This window comes from Jaculus jaculus, chromosome 16 (genome assembly GCF_020740685.1).
Source record: "Jaculus jaculus isolate mJacJac1 chromosome 16, mJacJac1.mat.Y.cur, whole genome shotgun sequence".
NCBI classification, from domain to species: Eukaryota; Metazoa; Chordata; class Mammalia; order Rodentia; family Dipodidae; genus Jaculus; species Jaculus jaculus.
In genome coordinates, this window is record NC_059117.1 from 39600148 (window position 1) to 39622283 (window position 22136).

At 36.9% G+C, this 22136-nt stretch overlaps 1 protein-coding gene across 4 annotated transcripts in view; it reads right to left on the bottom strand.

Moving 5' to 3' along the window:
• Skap2 (src kinase associated phosphoprotein 2) overlaps positions 1 to 22136 on the bottom strand; it is a 177014-nt gene that overhangs the window by 51808 nt on the left and 103070 nt on the right. For all 4 annotated transcript variants that reach the window (XM_045136114.1, XM_045136113.1, XM_045136115.1 and 1 more), the window contains exons 5-7: positions 16931 to 17008; positions 15860 to 15943; positions 875 to 999 (exon numbers count right to left, since the gene is read on the bottom strand). In XM_045136114.1, the coding sequence (XP_044992049.1) occupies positions 875 to 999; positions 15860 to 15943; positions 16931 to 17008 (287 nt within the window). The remainder of the gene's footprint in view (positions 1 to 874; positions 1000 to 15859; positions 15944 to 16930; positions 17009 to 22136) is intronic.

Sequence of the window (22136 nt, forward strand, 5' to 3'; positions counted from 1 at the left end):
AGTAATAATAATAATAAAAACCCAGTAAGAATCCAAATCATAACAGTAGAAATAAAAGGTTATGTTACATTCTTATCATTTCTTAAGAACATTAGTAATTCTTTTCATGTCTAGTGGTACTTTTCTTGCAAGGATGCTTCTTATAATGTACAGTTAATTTTGACAAATTTATGTAATTGAAGCAGAGGATGATGGATTTGAAGCTCTGATCAGCAGCTGGCAGCTGTGCAGGAAAAAAACGGTGCTTCTCTTCATCAATGTCAAAGACAGAACTGATGAACAAAATTTGCCCTTGACAATTAGAAGACACCCATGAATTTCTTTAGACTGCTGGGTACCGTTTTCTTAAAAATGTTCTTGTCAGATTCCAACACATTACCTGACAACTTAATTAACTGGCTTTCAACTGCAATCTCAGATATTTAAAACTTATTAAACATACATTCCACATTGATGCCTAGCTGATAGCTCTTGAATTGCAGAGCTGATCCGCGTCTTTATCTTCATTTTCTCCCACACCCCTAAGCAATACAATATGCATTCCTACTCTAATATTTTTCCTTTGATAATTTTACTTTCTGCTATGTAATTCTTTTAGAAAATCACACAGTTCTATTAAAGTAGATATAAAATGTTACATGGGAAGCAATTGATAAATTACAGATTCGCTTGATCTTCTTCAAGAATGTATCACTTGAACTGATCTGAGTTTTTTAATGTATTTCCTCTCTATATGAATGTTCAATGCACAAAATCCAGTATTTTTTATTATTAACATGTCACAGAGAACTGATTTAACAAAATGTTAATGTCTCTGTAAATGAAATCAGAACATCTTATCAAGTTAATTTCAAGGTAACATAAAAACTCCAACCTGATAGATACGTTTATCAGGAGCACAAATTTCAAAACAGCAATCTTTCTTTCCATCCTTCCTAAGGGTGTTATTCATTCTGACATCGTAACCATCTATTGCAAATTCACCTTTCTGTTGTTTGTCTGTTGAAGATAAAAAGCCAAGTGAGACTTTCATTTACTACAGTGAATATAAATGCTCAATTTTCTCTTATTTAGATTTTCTTTGTTAACTCTCAGAAGGAGTACTTTTAGTCAGACTGCTTTAGTAATATAATGCTTGAAAATGTTCCTGATGTCATCTTTGGTTCTAAAATATCAAAGTATCTGAGATGGTTGGGTCTAGAAAGGGTATCTTATCAAGTATGGAAAGAATTAGTTACAAATCAGAGGTTTTCTAACCAGTCAGCAGCCGAACTAGTAAAAATGCTCTTGAATCTCATCCTGTGCGTGAAGCTCGACACAGGACTTCTCAGTATGGAACTCCAGTCAGCTCGCCCACCTTACTGAGTTGTGCCATTTTGAAAGAAAGGCCACACAACAAAAGGCTTGTTTCCCTCATTAACACACAATTCTGAAGCCACAAGTAGGAACAAGCTGTCTCTTTCATTGAACTCAGGGTAAATACAGAAAAGCTTCCATGAAGTAGGGCCAAGGGCTCTTGCAGCTCATCACATCAGTAAGATATGTATCTCCTTTTCTTAAATACACTAATTCAGTGCCTGAAGTTACATATATTTTTAAAGGTCATGGAGATATCTTATCCAAAATGTCAAATGAAAAAAATCTGAGTTAGAAGTTCTTTATCTAATTATATTTATGATTTTTATATGGGTGGCTGAAAAATTCCAGCTCAAAAAGTTGACATACTTTGGTTGTTCATACTTTTTTTTTTTTCCTTTATGGTTTTTTGAGGTAGGGTTTCACTTTAGCCCAGGCTGATCTGGAATTCACTATGGAGTCTCAGGGTGGCCTCAAACTCACAGAGATCCTCCTACCTCTGCCTCCCTAGTGCTGAGATTAAAGGCGTGCGCCACCACGCCCGGCTTAAACTGTTTGTTCATTCTTTTGATCACAGCACTGACAGAGAAAGAATTTTAAAAAACTGTAGCATTTTGCAGTATGTGTTTTATTAGATATTACTAGGTTCCTATGGTCAAGTAAGTTTGGGAAGCTTTTTGCTGAACTGAACCCAGTATAATGGGGCTGGGGATGTAGCTCAGTGGTAGAACAATTGATGCTTAGCATATGCCAAGCATCCTCAGAACAAAAATATTTGAAAACAGTTTTATGAGCCCAGATTATATAGCTATGCCTTTCCTATGGCCCTCAGTATATTTACTTACTGACTGAATTTCTAAGAGAAAAACTTAACTTGTAACATTTCCAAACACTGTTCATCCATTAAATCAGTTTTTCACAGAACAGTTTATGGCTCTAGCACTCCCAATACATATTTTGCAAAATGCCTAACTAGAAAAATACTGGGATGAGAGGGTAAGAATAACAATTGGTTAAGCATAGTTGGTTCTTCTAAAGTATTTTTTAAAAAAGACTAAACATTTTATTCATTCAGTAAATTTACACTGAACATTTTTTAATTTTTTTTATTTTTTATTTATTTATTTATTTGAGAGCGACAGACACAAAGAGAAAGACAGATAGAAGGAGAGAGAGAATGGGCACGCCAGGGCTTCCAGCCTCTGCAAACGAACTCCAGACGCGTGTGCCCCCTTGTGCATCTGGCTAACGTGGGACCTGGGGAACCGAGCCTCGAACCGGGGTCCTTAGGCTTCACAGGCAAGCGCTTAACCGCTAAGCCACCTCTCCAGCCCTACACTGAACATTTTTAAACACTCCTGGTAGCATTGTAACTATGTTCATAATGTTGGTAACCCTATATCAACCCACCTTCCCATATAAATAAATATATATTCAATACAACTTCAAGTGTTTCACAAATATCAGTCAATGGTCCACTATATTACAAGAGTAATTTAATTTTCACTACAAAAAATGGAAGTCGTGTGAGACAAAATATTGAAGTGATTCAAGACAATTTTGATAAGTTTCCTTAAACTCCTCTAGAGAAATGAGGTATCAAGAATTAAACTTGGTGGAAAGTTGCTTCCCTGTTTCATGAAGGCTTAAAATGCCTAGGTACCAGGCCCATCTGTTAGGCATGTGCTTTCTACCTGTAATTTGGATATAAAGTGAATGGAGATCGAAATATGTAAAGAGTAGGTCACATTCTGGGATGTAAAACCAGTAGTACGAAGAAGCTGGGTCTTCCTATCCTGGACTATTTAGGAATGCAACCAACAAACAACAAAACCCAAGGACTTCAGCGTAGACTGGCAGACAAAAGCCCCCAAATATGCTAAGGGGCCAGAACTTCTGTTAAGAGTCTAAGAGAACCAGAGAGTAGCCATGAGTTTATGGTAAAATAAGCATTCCAGATTATACAGACATATCATTGTTCCAAAATAAAAGCAAACAAGGGTCAGAAAAAACATGTAATATAAAAACACAGCACCTGAAATGTAGAAAATATGATTACATGGGATATGAAAGTAACTTTAGATTATTGCTTTGCATCTTTTATTTTAAAAATAAAAATTTTGAAAAATGAAAGAATGCACAATTAATAAAAAGAGAAATGTTTGAGAAGGTAAAATTGAAAAAAAATCCAGCAAAATAAGGAAAATATATAAGGAAATAGAATATGCATTAGAAGTTGAATAATCAAAAATATGATTATTTCCTTTATTTAAAAAAGGCAAATTTTGAAAAATGAAAGAATGCACAATTAATAAAAAAAAAGAAATGATTGAGACAGGTAAAATTTTTAAAAGTTTAGTAAATAAGGAAAATATGTAAGAAAATAGAATATGCAGAAGCAAAACAAATGATGCATTAGAAGTTGAGTAATCAAAAATATAATTGTTACTTCTTTCTCTAAAATGGTAGAACTGACATTGTGAAAATCAGATCAAATAGATTGATCTTGAAAAACTCCTAGAACAGGAGTCAAAAAGAATAGTGGAAGAGGCACAGGAAGAGCATGTCAGAAAAAAAGTGTTCTAGAAGATAACAAAAGAGTAGTAATAAAGATACAGTAGGAAAAAAAGTTCATTCTGTTAAAAAGACAAGCATTTGCAAAACAAGAAGTGTTAATGTTTAACCAAGTAAAGGCAATAAAGAAACTAATCCCTAAACCTATTCTGTTGACTATACTTAAGGATACTTAAGGATAAAAAATTATACAAACAGTCAAGTGGGGTGGGAATGTGGGACCAGAAAGAGTGAAGAGAAGCTGCTTTTATGAACCACAAATATGAGGTAGTTTTATTGCCCAGTAGCCAATATGAGACAGGAAGCCCAAAATTTGAAATGTGTAGATGTGTAGATATGGCTACAATAAAACCTGTTTTTTTTTTTCCCCCTTTCAAACCGGCTTCTGTTCTGGCTAGAGAAAGCTTAAGTATAATACATGTATTCATTACACACACACGCACGCACACTTGCACACTAGTCCACAGTGATTTCTGGAATAGCCTAAAAAAATCTGTTGACACAGACTGTTAATAACACTAAAATGCCAATCAAAGAAAAAGGTCATACAAATTTATTTATCCCAAAATATTTAAGATTAAAACAATATTTTATCTATGTGAATTTTAGGAGTTTATTTCTTCAAGTGCCAAAACTTTCCTAAGTATTAGTCATTGTACTGGCAACTTTTCTAAGATATGTCCCTTCCTATCCCTGCAAATGTCTTTTCAATCTAATTTACCATTTTCTTAATGATCTAGCAGTGTCATTAAAAAATTTTAAATACTTTTATTTGTAAGCAGAGAGAGACGAGGGGGGGGGAGAGGGAGAGGGAGAGGGAGAGGGAGGGAGAGAATATGTTTGTGCAGGGCCTCTAGCCACTGTAAATGGACTCTAGATGTATACACCAATTTGTGCAGCTGGCTTTATGTGGGCACTGTGGAACTGAACCTCAGGTTGTTAGGTTTTGCAGGCAAGCACTGGGTCATCTCCCCAGCCTCTAGCAGTGTCATTTTGGGTACTGGTCTACATTATTTCACAACACACTGCTGCCCTCAGAATGCTTGGAATGTTTGTCCCTCTATTAATTTTCTCTCAACTTGTATTTCACCTGTTCTTTCTCCTGCTACTTGGGTTTAACATCTACAGAACTGAAGGCTGTCAGGAGAAACTGGATAATGAAATCCATTAAGGCAGTAACTTAATTTTACCCAATTCTAACTCAGTATGTTGAAGGTAAAAAAACAATTGGCTCTATTCTAAAATCATAACACATGAAGCTAAGACAGCTATTCCCTTTTAACTTTTCACCAGCTTATAGGTATATGATTCTGTTATGGAATTTTTAATCGGCCAAAAAGACAAGATCACATATACTAAGCTGCTTCTCTGTCAGGAACATAATACAGCATATTTCATGATACTCCATAATAACCCTAAGTGACAGAGGTGTATCCCCAATTCAGATGATAAAACAAACCTTAAATTAACTAACTTGATACCAATTACAGAAACAGTAAGAATTAGAAAGTCAAGAATGGAAACCTTGCTTAAATTTTTTTGAAGTGTTTACTGACAAAGTGTCTCTAAAAGTATGTTTCAAGAATTGCTTGTTGTGGATGTCTGTTAAAAATGCAAAAATGACTACCACTCTTCACTAGTCATATAGGAACATGGGGTGTGTTCAGAAAACCAAACTGTTATCAAGCATTGCAGGTGATTTTGACATACACTTAGGTTCACAAAACCACTGTGCTATACAGGATATATAGTTTATGAAGTCACAGTAGAAGGGATGAACATTATCTTGGCTTTCTTCTTACAACTTGGATCAATCCTTTTTTGTTTTCCTTTACAGGCTGTTTCACCTCCACCTATCCCTTAAACAGCTATTATGATGGGCTATGGGCTCTATCTTGCCCTTTGCTCATGTTATAGAGCCCCCAAGGACATGCATTCATTCTGAGGATTAAATAACTATCAACATGATGGTGACTCATAATTCTTTATTTTTAGTCCAGCTTCAAAACTAAACATCCAAATCCTCCCCTTGCATTCTTCATGTTGCGTCTCTTGAATGTCTACCGACACACTGAATTCCAGAACATCTCATATCAGAGCAACTTGCGATCTGAATATATCTGTTTCTTGCTGGGACTCCCATTTAATAAATAAACCAGAACCTAGGAACCATTCTTGATTTCTCCTTTTCAAATTCCCCCATGTTCTTCCACTACCCACTGCCACTTATTTTTCTTACAAATCCACCTGCTATTTTCTCTACTGGCTCTCAAAAATATGCTTAAAACACCAATCACTGATAACAATTAAAACATAAAACAGCAACACAACAGTTCCAAAATCTTTTTATACCCCTATGAGTTGAAGACATTTATCAGTGGGGGCTTTCCAGCACCCAAACATTTGAGGAGAGCAGCGACCGAACAGGGATCCATTCTTTGGTGTAAGTATCCACCAACTGGTGGCAGTGCTTAGTTACAATATCATGTGTTGTCCTGGCCTTGCCAGACACTTCAGTGTGTCTTGCAGACTACAGGAACTGGACTGAAGTTTTAGTTATCTTACCTCCTTAGTTCCTGCCTACTTTCTGAGCCTGACTATTCATTCAGCCTTCTCATTAGTTCTGAGAGCACATATTCTCCCAGTAATTTCCTCTTGGGCATAAGGTTGGTTTTTATTGTTTGCATCAAAAATGCTAACAACAACAAAAAAGAATGCTAACAAGGTACAAATGGCTGGCAAACAAATATGTGATACATTCAGCAATGCTTGATATTACCTGCCACTTATGCTTAAGAAGATCTTTCTCCTCTGTGAACAACTCATTATTTCTAATATCCATTTGAAGGGAAGAGAGAAATATGTCCCTTGATACTAAACCTTCCCACTACATTTTCAAAACCAATTAGCAAGTTGTCCTATGACTGTAGTTAAAAATAAATGAACAGTTTTCCATCTACTAGCATTTTGAGTTATACTAAAAAGAGATATCAAATAATTATTTTATGTAAAAAATATTATAAGTTAAACATATTTGCTAAAAGGGGAACCCAAATGGCCTAAATACAAATACACTTACGGATATAAAGACAAACATTTTGGTTAAAATTAGAGGCCTGATATATACAATCTGGAACAGAAATTCTATAATTACCCAGTATCTTTTATTTTCCCACATGGTTTATAGACTAACAGCACAAGCACAGCAGTCAGGTGCTTCTTGTCACAATCTCTGCCACAGGTGGTTCTGGAATGTTTACCCTCCTAGGTGAAAGCTTGTGGAGCTGTACCTTCAGGAGCTGAGGCCTAGTGAAAGTCACCAAGCATGTGCAGATAAAGTATTGGGGTCCTGACCAATTCTTCTTTCCTTGCTTCCTGGGTACCAGGACACGCGCTGCTGCTTGTAAAAATTCTTGTCACAGGCACAGAAGCAATGAGCCACTGACCCTGCACTGAATAAAACTTTTGAAACTGAGTCCAAATAAACATTTTATCTTTATAAGCTGATTGTCTTAGGTATCTCATTTTAGCAAGGGAAGCTAACATAATCACATAGCTTTCTCTTAAATACTTAAAACATTTATTTCATTTTAATTAATTTTTAACTGATACATAAAAACATATAATTACTCATAATTATGGGGCATTGTGATATTTTTAGTCAGCCACACATGTTAAAACTATTTTAGGGCTGGAGAGATTGCTTAGTGGTTAAGGCGTTTGCCTGCGAAGACTAAGGACCCATGTTGAACTTGCCAGATCCCACATTAGCCAGACATACAAAGGCGAGGCAACTGCAAAATCGCACATGCCCACTAGGTGGCACAAGTGTCTGGAGTTCGATTGCAGTGGCTGAGGCCCTGGCACACCAACCAGTTCTTTCTCTCTCTCTCTCTCTCTCTCTCTCTCTCTTTCTCTCTCTCTCTCTAAAAAACAAAAGAAGAAACAGTATTTTATTTATTTATTTATTTATTTATTTATTTATTTATTTATTTATTTAAGAGAGTCTACTTTTTAAGCAATGCCTAGTATTTTCTTCCAAGACTGAAATTCAGGCAATACTGAAATGGTTCATTAGACTATCAAAATAAAGTTATTACAGCAAGAACCTACCTCGAAAAATGTAAAAAAAAATTATTAATAATAACAGGGGCTGGAGGAATGGCTTAGCAGTTAAGGTACTTATTTGCAAAGCCAAAGGACCCTGGTCCAACCCCCCAGGACCAACATAAGCCAGATGCACAAGGGGGCTCATGCGCCTGGAGTTCATTAGCAGTGGCTGGAGACCCTGGCACACCCATTCTCTCTCCCCTCTTTCTCTCAGTCAAATAAGCAAAATAAAATATATTTTAAATGTCTTATAATAAGCCGGGTGTGGTGGCGCACACCTTTAATCCCAGCACTTGGGAGTCAGAGGTAGAGAGGTAGGAGGATCGCCATGAGTTCAAGGCCACCTGGAGACTACATAGTGAATTCCAGGTCAGCCTGAGCTAGAGCAAAACCCTACCTCGAAAAACAACAACAAAAAAAGTCTTATAATAGTAAGTTATTATCAAGATAATCATTACACAAAGAGAATCTCACTATCCTATATACATACTATCCTCTAAAAGCCTCACCTGATAACAGTAATTAAAGATGCCACTGCCACTCATGCAGCGTGAGTGGTTAAACACATGTGAGGTAACTGGCATGCTGCTCTGTGCATTTAAAGCTGGAAACAACTCCTGCCTTCATTCATTCTCACTCACTCTCAACCTCTGAGTGTCTTACCTCCTCCAATCCTTTTCTTGTCAGTTGACAATGCAGTCTTTCTAACATCCAATCAAGCCTGTCATGACACCCATCTACTTACCTTCCATGCTTAGGGAACATTAACTGTGCCCTTGACAGGAAAAGACCAACCTCCTGACCAGGGCATGAAAAACTTTCACAATTTAGACTTCTTCTGGTAAAGGCAGCCCTCACTAACCCACCATCCCACTAAGTAGGGGCCACATATTATACTATTTTATAAGTCTTTGGTACTCATTGTTCTGAGCCAATGTGCTATAATGCTTTGCAATAATGGCTCCTGACTCACAAGTGCTCAAATAATATCCACAGGTACAAAAGCTGCTAAAGCTATGTATCCATCTAAACATGCACATCTATCATCTATCTATACACATGGTGATATCAACATGTATAGATCTACATAGGAAGAGATACACAGACATAGCAGTGTAGACTGACTTAAAATATATCTACCTTTGATCTACACATTCTTTCTACATAGGATCTCTTTCAAGTCCAGCAGGGTCCTGATTTATTTACAAGCAAACAGCATTCATAGTCATGAGATCCTTACCAAGACTTGGTCTGAACATCACAGCTTTTGCATGTTCAATAAATCATACTAAACAGCAGGTGTGCATTTAAACTTCTCTATACTCTTACAAGATCTTTTAAATATAAAAGAACATAAAAATACTTTATATTAGGGTATACTTAATAAATTTAGAAGTCAGTATTTCCATATCAAAATCTACAAACTGGGGCTAGAGAAATGGCCCAGTGGCTAAGGCATTTGCCTGCAAATCCTAATGACCTGAGTCTAGTTCCCCAGTGCCCACATAATGCCAGGTGCACAAAGTGGTACATGTGGAGTTAATTTACAGTGGCTAGAGAGGCCCATTCTCTCCTTCCTTCTCTCTCTCCCTCTCCTTCTTCCTCCCCCCTCCCTCTTTTGGATATGGTAGTGCATGCCTTTAATCCCAGTACTGGTAAGGCTGAGGTAGGAGAATCACTGTGAGTCTGGGGCTAGCCTGAGACCCTACCTAAAAAAAAAAAAAATCTATAAACAGCCAGATGTGTAGGCTGAGGCAGGTGGACCACTTGTAACTTCAAGGTCAAACTGGTCTACATAATGATTCTGGGCTATAGAGTGGGAGTGTCAATAATTATAGGCTAAAATAAAGGATAAAGGATATTATCCCTAACATACTAATTAAAAGTAAAACTTCAATATAAATCTTTAAAATATCAGAATTCACTTGTATACTTTACATATGTCATGATATAATTATAAAATATTGATGTTCTAGTGCAGGAATAGTTTTCAAACTGGACAAGTTCTCTTTTTTCCCACTAGTGGCGAAGTGCAGAGCGCAATGAGTGAGCAGGGAGGTCAACTCTGATGAAAAATTTTATGTTTCTAACAAGTCCTTATGGTCTTGTGATATGATGTTATATGCATCATGCTCAATTTTCTGCTGACTTTTGCTGTGTATTTTAACTAAGTTATATTGAAAACATGTAAGCCTTGATGTCATGAATAACCTTCAATATGTATTTAGGATAACTTGGCAGGGCCAAGGCTACTTATAGCTGTCACTAACAGATGGTACTGGAACTTCCTTTTATTGGGGAAAAGGAGGGCAGCATACGCTCTAAAGAAAAGCAGATATTCTGCTTCTCTTTTTCAGACAGACGTAGATCCTAAGGAGAGAATCACTCCATCATACCTCAAAAGGGCCCCAGCTGAAACTAAGAATAACTGGCAAAACAAGCAAGAGTGCTGTTTTCTTGGTGAACCAGATACCAGCACAAGGATGAAGGAGATTGACACAGAGAACAATCAACTCCTACCAAATCAGATATCCAGAGACACAGAGGCTCCCAACACCTCATCACTAAAGCAGACCCAAAATGAACCCAACATGGCTCAGGGAAATTTTGCAGGATAAGGGGGCAGAAAGAATGTCAGAGCCACATGTTGGGTTATAATACGCAGAGACATTTTCTCCTAACCATAAATGTGGGTTAACTCCACAATGCATGACCCATACACCTCAACAAGGAGGGGCCGGGGGAGGAGGTAGGACATGGAGAAGGCTAACATTGGTACCAACTTGACTGTATTCACTGAGTACAAAACTAATGAATAAAAATAAATAAATAAATAAAATTATAATTTTAGCTTGGTAACACTTAAAAAAATAAAATGAAATTCAACAGAAAAAAAATAAACAAAAAGCAGATATTGTCAGGCATGGTGGTGCACGCCTTTAATCTCAGCACTTGGGAGGCAGAAGTAGGAGGATCACCACGAGTTCCAGGCCACCCTTAGATTAGAGTAAATTCCAGGTCAGCGTGCACTAGAGTGAGACCCTACCTCAAAAAAAAAACCCACAAAAACAAAAGAAAGAGGAAGGGAGGAAGGAAGGAAGGAAAGAAGGAGGGAGGGAGGGAGGGAGGGAGGGAGGGAGGGAGGGAAGTAGATATTATGAGCTGCCATTCCCACCCCTCCTCAGCAGGGGAGAACAAAGTTTCTGTCATAATGCTGTTTCGGGATCATGTGGAGAGTAGATAATAAAAGGAGAAACAAAAACATGAGCTTGGAACAGGTCTAGTGGGCCATTAGTTATGGCATCCTGGAGTGGTGGAAGACAGTAACAAATGGGTGGAGAAAGCACTGGGTGGGCGCTGCCCTCCACTGCCTGATGATAACTTGTTAGAACCTTCAGAGGGGAAGAAAAGAACACTGTGGCCTTGCAAGGGAGAAGAATGGCAGGGACTCCACAGCTCACATAAACCTTTATTTTCTTAAATAAAGGGGGGGACCTATCTCATTTATGATGGTGAAGACCTCATGGCTAATCACCTCCTCAATGACCCCCCCCCCCTTAACACTATCTCCTCAGAAGTTAACTTGGTCTCCACCATATGAATTTGCCAAACATATACATTCAAAACATAGCCTTCATGCAGTAAACTTTTACTCACGTTTTATGGCCCAACAAACTATCCTTTCTACCAAGAAGTCTCACCTAACCCTGCTGGCAGTGAGTTTCCCTTCCTCTGTGATCCAAAGACATTTTATTTAGATTACTTATCATAATAAACTGAAACTAAATCTACCTGCCAAGCCCCGCCTCTGATCTCAGTGTCTGCACATTCCCTCTCACTGATGCCCATACAAAGCAAACTGGGAGCACCGCAGGATCTTTGGATTCCCTGCTTATAATATGCCAAGAGACTGGCACATGTTTACCAAAGACACTATGAATAAAGGAGTAAGTAGATGAATGAAAGCCTGATGGAAATCTGAATCTCTAACATGTAGGAAGTTTGATGAATGAGTCTCATGACAATCCCAGGGAAAGGAAGGAGATGAGAGGATGGATGTGATTTGATAAAGTGATAAAATATGTACTATATTTATTTGTTACTTAAGGGCCCCAAATAGCTATGAATAATAAATACAGACAATATTTATGGGTACAAAGGTAAGTGCGTTGTATACCCCAGAGGATAGAACTACTCTCTCTAAGCCATTACTACCTTGATAGGTCAATGTGATTGCTGGCAAACACAGTAAGGTAGAAAATGTGAGTTATGTATCTGTCAAACAGTAACAAAGTAAAGTTTAACCTAGTAAGTGGTATCAACTCCTTCTGTGTCTCTATAATCCATTTATCTAAATCCTACTTAGTTGGAGGATTACAGTTCTCATATGTCTAAATAGCTCTTTCCCAAGTTTAGGTAAATGGTTCACACATACAATAAATAAAGCTGTACAACTCAACTACCTGATTTCACAGAAGAGAATAACAATGTTATTTGTACAACTTCCTGAAAAGAAATGATAATCAAGGAATGAAATAAACATGCCAAACAAACAATTAAAAAATGTCTGTAGGGGGTGGGAGAGATGGCTTAGCAGTTAAGGTGCATGCCTGCAAAGGACCCTGGATCAATTCTCCAGGTCCCACATTAGCCAAATGCACAGGGGGTGCATATGTCTGGAGTTCATTTGCAGTGGCTAGAGACCCTGCCTATTCTCTCTCTCTCTCTTTCCCTCCCTCCCTTTCTCTGTCTCTAATAAATAAATAAATAAAAATAAAATCTTTGAAAAAAATGTCTGTAGGGAGCCCAGTATGGTGGCACATGCCTTTAATCCCAGCCCTTGGGAGGGAGAGGTATGAGGATCACTGTGAGTTCAAGGAGATGACATAGCAAATTCCAGGTCAGTCTGAGCTAGAGTGAAATCCTACCTCAAAAAAAAAAAAAAAGTATGTTGGTAGAAATTTTTTTTTCTTGGAATCTCTAAAGGCAAGGAGCTGATAACTCCAACAAGAAGCAGCCAAGAGCAAAAACAACCACTGAAAAACAGACATGCAACTACAATGGGAAAAAAACCACTGAAAATGGATATGCAGGGCTGGAGGGATGGCTTAGTGGTTAAGGCATTTGCCTGCAAAGCCAAAGGACCCAGGTTTGATTCCCCAGGACCCACGTTGGCCAGATGTGCAAGGGGGCGCATGCATCTGGAGTTAGTTTGCAGTGGCTAGAGGTCCTGATGTGCCCATTCTCTCCCTCGACCTTGCTCTCTCCCTCTTTCTTTGTCAAATAAATAAATAAAATATTTTAAAAATGGACAGGCAACTGCAATGGGAAACAACCACCGCTGAAGTCAGACATGCAGTTGCAACAGCAGTGGCAATGGCAAGGGGCTTTCTGAGGAGAGGGAAGAAAACTTTAAGGAATCCAGATCTGCAAACACCCACATGAAAGGAAATGTCAGAATGCTCATTTCGAATATAAGAACAAATTAATGTTTTATTGACCCTGGGAAAAAGAATTCTCAGCAAAGTACAAAAATTTAAAGCATTCCTTTTTAATTTTGTAATTCTTTACTGTGGAACAGCTCAGAATGTCAGTTCTAAGTAACAGAATTGGTAACTAAGCAAAGAAACATAATCTGTATTATAAAATTCTTGCTTTAATAAAAATTCCTTGAACAGTAGGTGGGGGAACAAGGCTAATTTTGAAACAATAGAAGTGACTGAGGGAACTAAAGAGATCACAAAGTAGTTAAAATGCAAAATACTAAGGATGCTACCACCAGAAAGTGTTGGCTTTGGAGTAAAAGTAGAAATACTTCTTTGGATTTTAATTAGATTTTTGCTGCCACCTCTGGCCTAATAGTTGGTTTATATCTATAGGAATAGTGGACCACTGACAGTCACTGATTCCTAAGGAGACAGAAGTGAGAAACCTGACTGAACCAAAGTCACAAGGAATTGAAATCTCATCCCTAGTGGGAAAATCAGGGCCATTTTGAGGAATGGTCTGATTTTGATCTAAATTCACAACATTACAGCAAACTGTATTTCTTGCATATGTGTGGTGCATGTGTTGAATGCATATGTATATACTACTGTTTGAGCCCTGTGTACAAGCATGATGAGGCCAGAGGACATTGGATGTCCTTCTCTATGGCTCTTCTGCCTTATTTCTAGAAGACAGAATCTTGTTGAACCTGGAGCTCACTGTTTTTCAGTTAGACTAGCTGGCCAGCCAGTCCCATAATTAGCAAGCCCACAGAAATGAGTTATATTTAGTGGTACTGGGCTTTTATGCCCCCCCCCCTTTTTTGTATTTCTTGAAGTATCTTTCTTTTTGGTTTATTTCTGGTTTTACCATGATTTTAATTCTTTTTATAGATATACTCTTAACATCTTCTATATTATATACATATGAAATATTAGCATATTCACTTATTTGAAAATTTCTATTTGACATAGTTTTCAACACTCATATTTCACCACATGATTAGCATGAAAAAGGCTAAACATTAGCTCCCTAATATTATTAGTAATAACAACACTATTTCTTTCTTTCTTTTTTCCCTGAACATAGAGAATTTATTTATATTTTTCACTTCTATATGTGCCTGTACACACTACTTTAAAAATTTCTATTAGTGTATATTCACTGTAAAAAATGGGGGGTTTCATAATGACATTTTTATCAAGTATATCATATTCCCTATTTCTATATGACTCTTACTTTATTCACCTATAACTTGCTTTCCCTTAAAAAAGTAAAATTAGGAAATTTACATTCTTAATTTTTTATTATTTTATGATTTTGCTATATGAAATAAGAAACCTAAGATTATATAAATCATGACTGAAATAGTTATGAATAAATGAAGTTATAAAGAATATTACATTGTTTGTTAAATTAATATAGCAAAATATGGCTCTGAAGAATAAGTTCATTGCCATTTAGCACTCTGTGACCATGACAAAGCTTAACCTCTGTCTTTAGTTTTCCTTACAGTGAAATAAATGGGCTAAAAATAGGAGCTATTTTACAGAGTCTGAGTTAAAGTTAATTTAGCTGACATGCTTAGATAGCTAAAATGTTTAGACAAGGTCCAGAATATAGCATATTCTACATACACGTTTGCTTTTGCTATTGGCATCTGAAAATAAGGAACAGAAAGGTATCATACACATTAAATTTTATCTGAAAATTTTTAACCTATTTTTCCTAACCTCAAAAATCTCATATTTCTGTGATATTTTTCTCAAAATTCTACAACTATAACCTGGATGGTAAATATTTCTTAATGTAAAAATACCATATGGATAAAAATTACTTTGCTGGACTGGAGAGATGGCTTAGCGGTTGAGCGCTTGCCTGTGAAGCCTAAGGACCCTGGTTTGAGGCTCGATTCCCCAGGACCCACATTAGCCAGATGCACAAGGGACGCATGCAGCTGGAGTTCAGTTGCAGCAGCTGGAGGCCTTGGTGCACCCATTCTCTCTCTATCTGCCTCTTTCTCTTTCTGTCAGTCTGTCACTCTCAAATAAATACATAAAAATAAAAAGAAGTTTTAAAATTAATTTGCTTTCTTTCTTAATTCAATAACAGCACACAATTGTGTTAATTTCAGAGCATTTTAGAATTCAGAGAATGTGCTAAACAATGAGACACAAATTAGCCTTAAACTATACTTGTTAAAAATTATAAATTTTTCTTTTTCCATTTTGTCTTCGGGTTAGTCTTTATTCAAAATCTAGGGAGAGAGGGCAGGAGAAAGAACTGAAAATTCTCTGAAAGAGAAGCTGACATACATAAACACCAACAGTACCTTTATCGCTTCCATAATAGTAGAACACTGCTTTACTGAGCGCACACCACCGCTTCTGCCATTCAAATCCCAGAAAGCTGTGATCTATAGAAAGAGGATTGGAATCCAGCTAAGTTACTGTATATGACTTGTATAAGACTGTTTCCTTACTGCACAAGCGAAAGCTAGCTAGTATAACTTCCAACCTTCCTTTTAGCTCTAGCATTAATTTGTAGTTTTCCATTCCAAAGACAACACAAACAACACCAAAAAGCTAAATAAAGTGCAGCAGAGATGTGGATGCCACACTTACGGAACTGGGTCAATTGCTGGCTACCAAACTTTTGTGATAAACAGTGTCCAAAATGCATCTAACTTCAAAGCCTTGAGATACTTGCTCCATCTAGGTCTTATCTCTCAGATCTGTTACAGAAAGGAGAAGGGAAGAGCTAAATTCAAGTAGTTCTTTCAGCTTTAAAATTCAGCTCAGAAATGTAAGAAAAGCAAGTGGAATACAGTAGAAGGGCTGCAAGGATGGCCTGAGAGAGAAGCAGAATGGTAAGGAAGAGACTTCCTGCTTTTGTTTGCCATATCATAACATCACCTCCCTATTTCATTTTATTTGAGTGCTGAAGAATGAGACCATCTGGTCAAGCCCCAATTATCATGGCCAATGGAGAGGAACACTGAGATGAGTAACAGACAGGGCAGGCTGATCTGAACATAGCGGGCCTTGTGTATACCAGGCTGGGTGCAGGATAGGTCACTTCTCTACATGGTGGGCAAATGGTGAGAAATCCCATCCTTAAGAACACAGTCATGGCCCTCAGCTTTCCGTGAACCTGTGGGACACTGCTCCTGAATCACTGAGAAATATGCCATGGTGAATTGAAAACATGACCTGACTTTTGTTATTAAATTTACTTAAAGCTGAAAGTGGTATTTCATAGTTTGGACACGGTCATCCACATTTTCTTATATCTTAAACTCTGCACTTGCCTAAAAATAATATTGTTCCATGTATATAATACAAATATATCATATCTAAGAATAAAACCACTTTTAGATTTTTCATTAGAATCTACAACTCACCTTTTCTTCGTTTTTCAAGGTAGCCAGCCTTTAGAACAAAAGGAAGATCCTGTGCTGCGACTGGAGGAAACTGGTTTCCTATATGAAGTGGGAGAGATAAAAGGAAGTAGGTAATCTGTTTCAGAAGACCCAAGTGTTAGATCTTATAGTTTTAATTAACAACATTACTTAAATTCAGATCTGCTAGCTTTGTTATAAATCCACCCTCTTTTTTTTATAAATCCACTCTCTTTTCCTTATGTAAGTTGCAAGAGCAAAAAACTGTTTTATGCTCCTGTACTTTATTATTGTCCCAAATATAGTGATACACTGCAGCTGAATTACCTCAAAAAGGGGATAATTTTCTATTGATATTCTATGGTGACATAATTAAGAACACTGTAACAAATAAAGTACAATAAATCCTGGATAGAGAGGTCAGGGATTTCAAATGAGCCATGTAAGCTTCTTTGCATTTCTATTGGACTAACTTCAAGAATTTCAACGTGTATTGACTCTTACCTGCACATTCTCATCCCTACCAAGTAAAACATAAAATGATTCTTCCTTTGAGTCAAATGAGGAAATTTGTTTCTCTGACTCCATTATCAAATATCCCCTCCCTCCTCCTCCCTTCTCTCTTTCCTTCCCTCCTTCCCTGGTTGTATTTATAGACAAATTTTTTCAACTGACTGAATCCAATTTAGATTTCTTTTTAGTGTATTTAAGAATCTAAAAGTATCAATCCAATAGAACTACAAGAAATAATTGGTATATCCCTACAAAAATTTAAAGATTAAGCTAAACATTAAGTCAAATAGAAATTCATGGTCATTAATGATAGGTGATTTGGTAATTTCACTTGTTTGCTATTTTTATAAATTTCATTAGAAATATAATTATTTCTAGTATTATACTACAATTCTAACAAGTTAAAATCTAATGAAGGTCTGTGTAGAATAAATCCCGTGGGAATAGTTTCAATATAGCTTATGATAGAAAAGAGTCTGGACAGAAAGTTTATAAAATACAAATTCATCACAGAATTCTACCTTTTTTTTTTTTTTTTTACTATCACAGGGATTGTAATTATAAAATTGCAAACATATTTTCTTGAGAAATGAAAATTACAACAAGTTCAGTTTCCTGGTGGAACACTTTCACTCCATACACACAAATAATTAAATGCCCTTAAAATAAAGCATGGGAGGGGGAAGCTGGAGAGATTGATCAGTGGTTAAGGCACTTGCCTGCAAAGCCTAATGACCAGAATTCAATTCACCAGTACTCATGTAAAACCAGATGCACAGTGGTACATGCATCTGGAGTTTGTCTGCAGCAGCTGGGGCCCTTGGCATGTCCATTCTTTCTCTTTCTCCATCTCACTGTGCTTGCAAATAAAATATTTTAAAATAAAGTACTGATTTAAATATATATAGTATACATATGATTTTAGAAATAGCTGATATAAAAAATTTCAATGGGTTGTCAAAAAATGTACCCATTTTCCTTTATTAGAGTAAACTTGATCCATATAAAGAATACAAATTATAAGGTTCAGGAGTGACCAAAACCACAGAGACCACTCTGAGGCAAAGATGGAAGCTTCTATTTGGGGAAAACACGAGCTGCCAGGACTGACTCTCAAGAGCAGAGCAGTCAACTTGGGATTACAGATAGTGGGCTTTATAGAGCTCTTCAGTTGGGGGGAAGGTAAGGAAGGAGGAAGTAAAAAAAGGATTCTTTAGGGGAGATCTAAGATGGCTAGGGTGTGACACCAGAACAGTAACCTGGTGTCCTGATAGATAAAGGGGCAGGACACCTAGACCTGGGGCATTGTAAAGCAAGGAAGGGATGATGGCTGGGTGGTTCCTTGAGGAATGTGGATGACTCCCTCCCTGGTATCTGTTGCCCTCCTGCTGTCCTTGGTGACTCCATTTTGTCCTGACCTAACACAAATGACATAATATTTTTATGCACAGAAAAACTGATGACAGAGAAATTTTAGCTAAGTCAGTCTTGGCCAACTAATAAGGGCTACTTTGGTTTATGTTATTAAGTCACTGTCCTAAACAAATATTATTATATGTTAGTATACAGCAACTCTTAGTAACTAAATTTTATTATATGTTACTGTATTGTAACTCTTAGTTTAATAGATGCTAATGTACGTAGAAGGCTATATCTTGAGAATAGTCATCAGAAAGACAGAAAGCAGAATATGGTAAGTGCACAAGTAGAGAGTACAGTTATTTATGAAAATATTTTATATTTACTTATTTATGAGAGAGAGAGAAAGTTGGCATGACAGGGCCTCTAGCCACTGCAAATAAACTCCAGATGCACGAGCTACCTGTGCATCTGGCTTATGCGGGTTCTGGGGAATCAAACCTGGGTCCTAAGGCTTTGTAGGCAAATGGCTTAATCACTAACAAATCTCCCCAGCCCTACAGTTATGTTTAAATAACTTAAAATATATACTTTTCATAAGGTAAAATAAGTTTGAGAAGAAATTATATTCCAACTAAGGTGAGAGAAAAAAATAACCAATATTCTAGACCACTCTGTATTCAGAAAATTACTACAGGGGCTTAATTAAGTGGCCACAAGTTTTCAGTACCCTGGGGAAATAAGACAAACTTTGTTTTTATACAGTGAATTTTTATTTTATATGAAAGCAACTCACATATTAGACTTTGTTGGTCATGATGGTAATCCCAGCATGCAAATGAAATAACACGTTGAGAAGGTATCAAGCAAGGAGAGGGTCTTCTAGCTTGCAATTTACACTTTTGATGTGAAAGGGGGATGATTAGACAGCATATGAAGTTACTGGCAAAAGCATTCAGGGCTGGAGAGATGGCTTAACGGTGAAGGCGCTTTCCTGCAAAGCCTAAGGACCCATGTTCTACTCTCTAGCTCCCATGTTAGCTAGATGCACAAAGTTGAGGCAAGTGCAAGGTTGCGTCTGGGGTTAGATTGCAGTGGCTGAGACCCTGATATGCCATTTCTCTCTCTCTCTTTCTCAAAAAAAAGAAAAAAAGAAAAAAAAAGATGGGTGTGGTGGCACATGCTTTTAATCCCAACACTGGGAAGGCAGTGGTAGGTGGATCACTGGGAGTTCAAGGCCACCCTGAGATTACATAGTAAATTCCAGGTCAGCCTGAGCTAAAATGAAACCCTACCTCAAAAACAAAACAAAACAAACAAAAAACAGGCATTCAAACTGGTAGCTTGCTCTGGGCTCCTCTATACTAGTGCTAATGGGATATGTAATAAAAGCAAAATTCACACCAAGTGTACAGTGATAATAAAGAGACTGAAATGAACATGCTGGAGAAGTAGATTACTGCTTCCGAATCCTTAATGCAGCCATGTTCAGCAAGATCTAAAAATCTAACCCAGATTACTGTAATTTTTTAAAAGCTTGAAATATGAAAAAAAAAAAAAAAAAAAACCAGAAGCTCTAACAGCTTAGCTCAGGATTAACTTTTTATTCTGTTTCTTTTCAATCTGCTTTGTTGTTGCTGTTATAATAGGTGTCAAGGGATATGAGTGATTCAAAGACATTTTTCAAAAAGACATCTGTTTTTTTTAATTATTATTCTTGTTTGTTTTTTTTAATAAAAAACTTGGTTGCCCATTTTAATACTAGACTCCTAAGAAATTGAAAACCTTACATTTACTATCTTATCACTAACAGGTCATTTGTAGTATTATAGACCTTATTGTAATATGTTCACATTTTTAAGGTTGTTCAATCTCAACTTAGTGCAAAATCCCTGCTGTTTTCAGCCTCATCTTTCCTGGCTTCAATTTTCTTATTATCACTTGGCATTTATATAGTCCTCAACATGAATATGAAAACTTTCAACTTCTGCAAGCTTTTCTTACCACTTTCAGGCCACTAAAAATTCATTTTCATTTGTATTAGCAGAGAAAGGAAAGTCATAGAAAGATTGCTTTTTGCTCATGTGACCTTTTACTGAGTCAAGATCTTGGCCTGTTCACTCAAAAGTTCCCAAGTTACTACATGGTGTGACCATTTTCTTGATAATGTAGAAAGTTGAGGATGAACTCCTCTGTCCTCTCTCCGTATCCCTTCTTCCTCCCCTCCCCATCCCAATCAAACATCTATGAATTTATCCAAACCTAGTCAATTTTGCACTTTCATTATACAGATGGGATACTGCATCCCTAACTTGAGGGGAGATCCTTGCACCTCTATAAAGTTATATGTTAAGCTTGGGAAACTGACTGAGCATTTAGTATATGCTGAACACACTCATTATGTTTCAGTTTTCTAAGAACACTATCTCATTTCATGCTAAGAGTAGTCTTTCATACTCAACTTTTTTTTTTAAAGAAATGAGCTTTAAAGTACACTTTCAGGCACATTTCACAATGCCAATAAAATTCCAATGTATCATAATTTCATGAAAAGGTTAAAAAATGCCTTTTGTTTTGTTTTCACTGTCCTTTTAGGTAATGCCCAGTATCTCATGATATTTCAGTCATGAAGGGGTACAGTGAATACCAAACTTGAATAAACATTGTAAATAAACCCCAGGACCCAGAACTATAGCTAGCTCAAAGTTCATCATCCCACAAGTTTACAGGACTGAACTCAGGGGTTATTATCTTGCCACTACAGATATGCAAAAGATATAATGCTTCAAAGTTGCTATTTTTTATTATTATTCTAAAAAGATTCTAACTTTAAAAAAAAAATCACAGGCTGAAGAGATAGTATAGTGTTTAAGGTACTTGCCTGCAAAGCCTAAGGACCCTGGTTTGATTTCCCAGTATCCATGTAAGCCAGATGCACAAGGTGGCACATGTTTCTGGAGCTCATATGCAATAGCTAGAAGCCCTGGCATGCCCATTCTATCTGGCCCCCCTCTCTCTCTCAAATAATAAAATACTTTTTAAAAAATCACTAGTATATCTTCCAAGTATGCAAAAACAAAACACAATAAAGACTGCACCAACAAGGGAAAGAAACTTACATTTAACTCCAATAGGTTTAATATAGGAAGCAAAATGGTTTAACTATATAGTACATACCCTTAAGTTTAGCTTTTCATTGATAATAACTTCTAGATCCACAGTATAGACTAAGAATTCTTAATGCTATCCCAGTCCTGCAAATTTGGGATCTTAAGTCATTCAGCCTCTCTGGGACTTAGTTTCCTCATCAAAAACATGAAAAACTTAGGTTAAATGA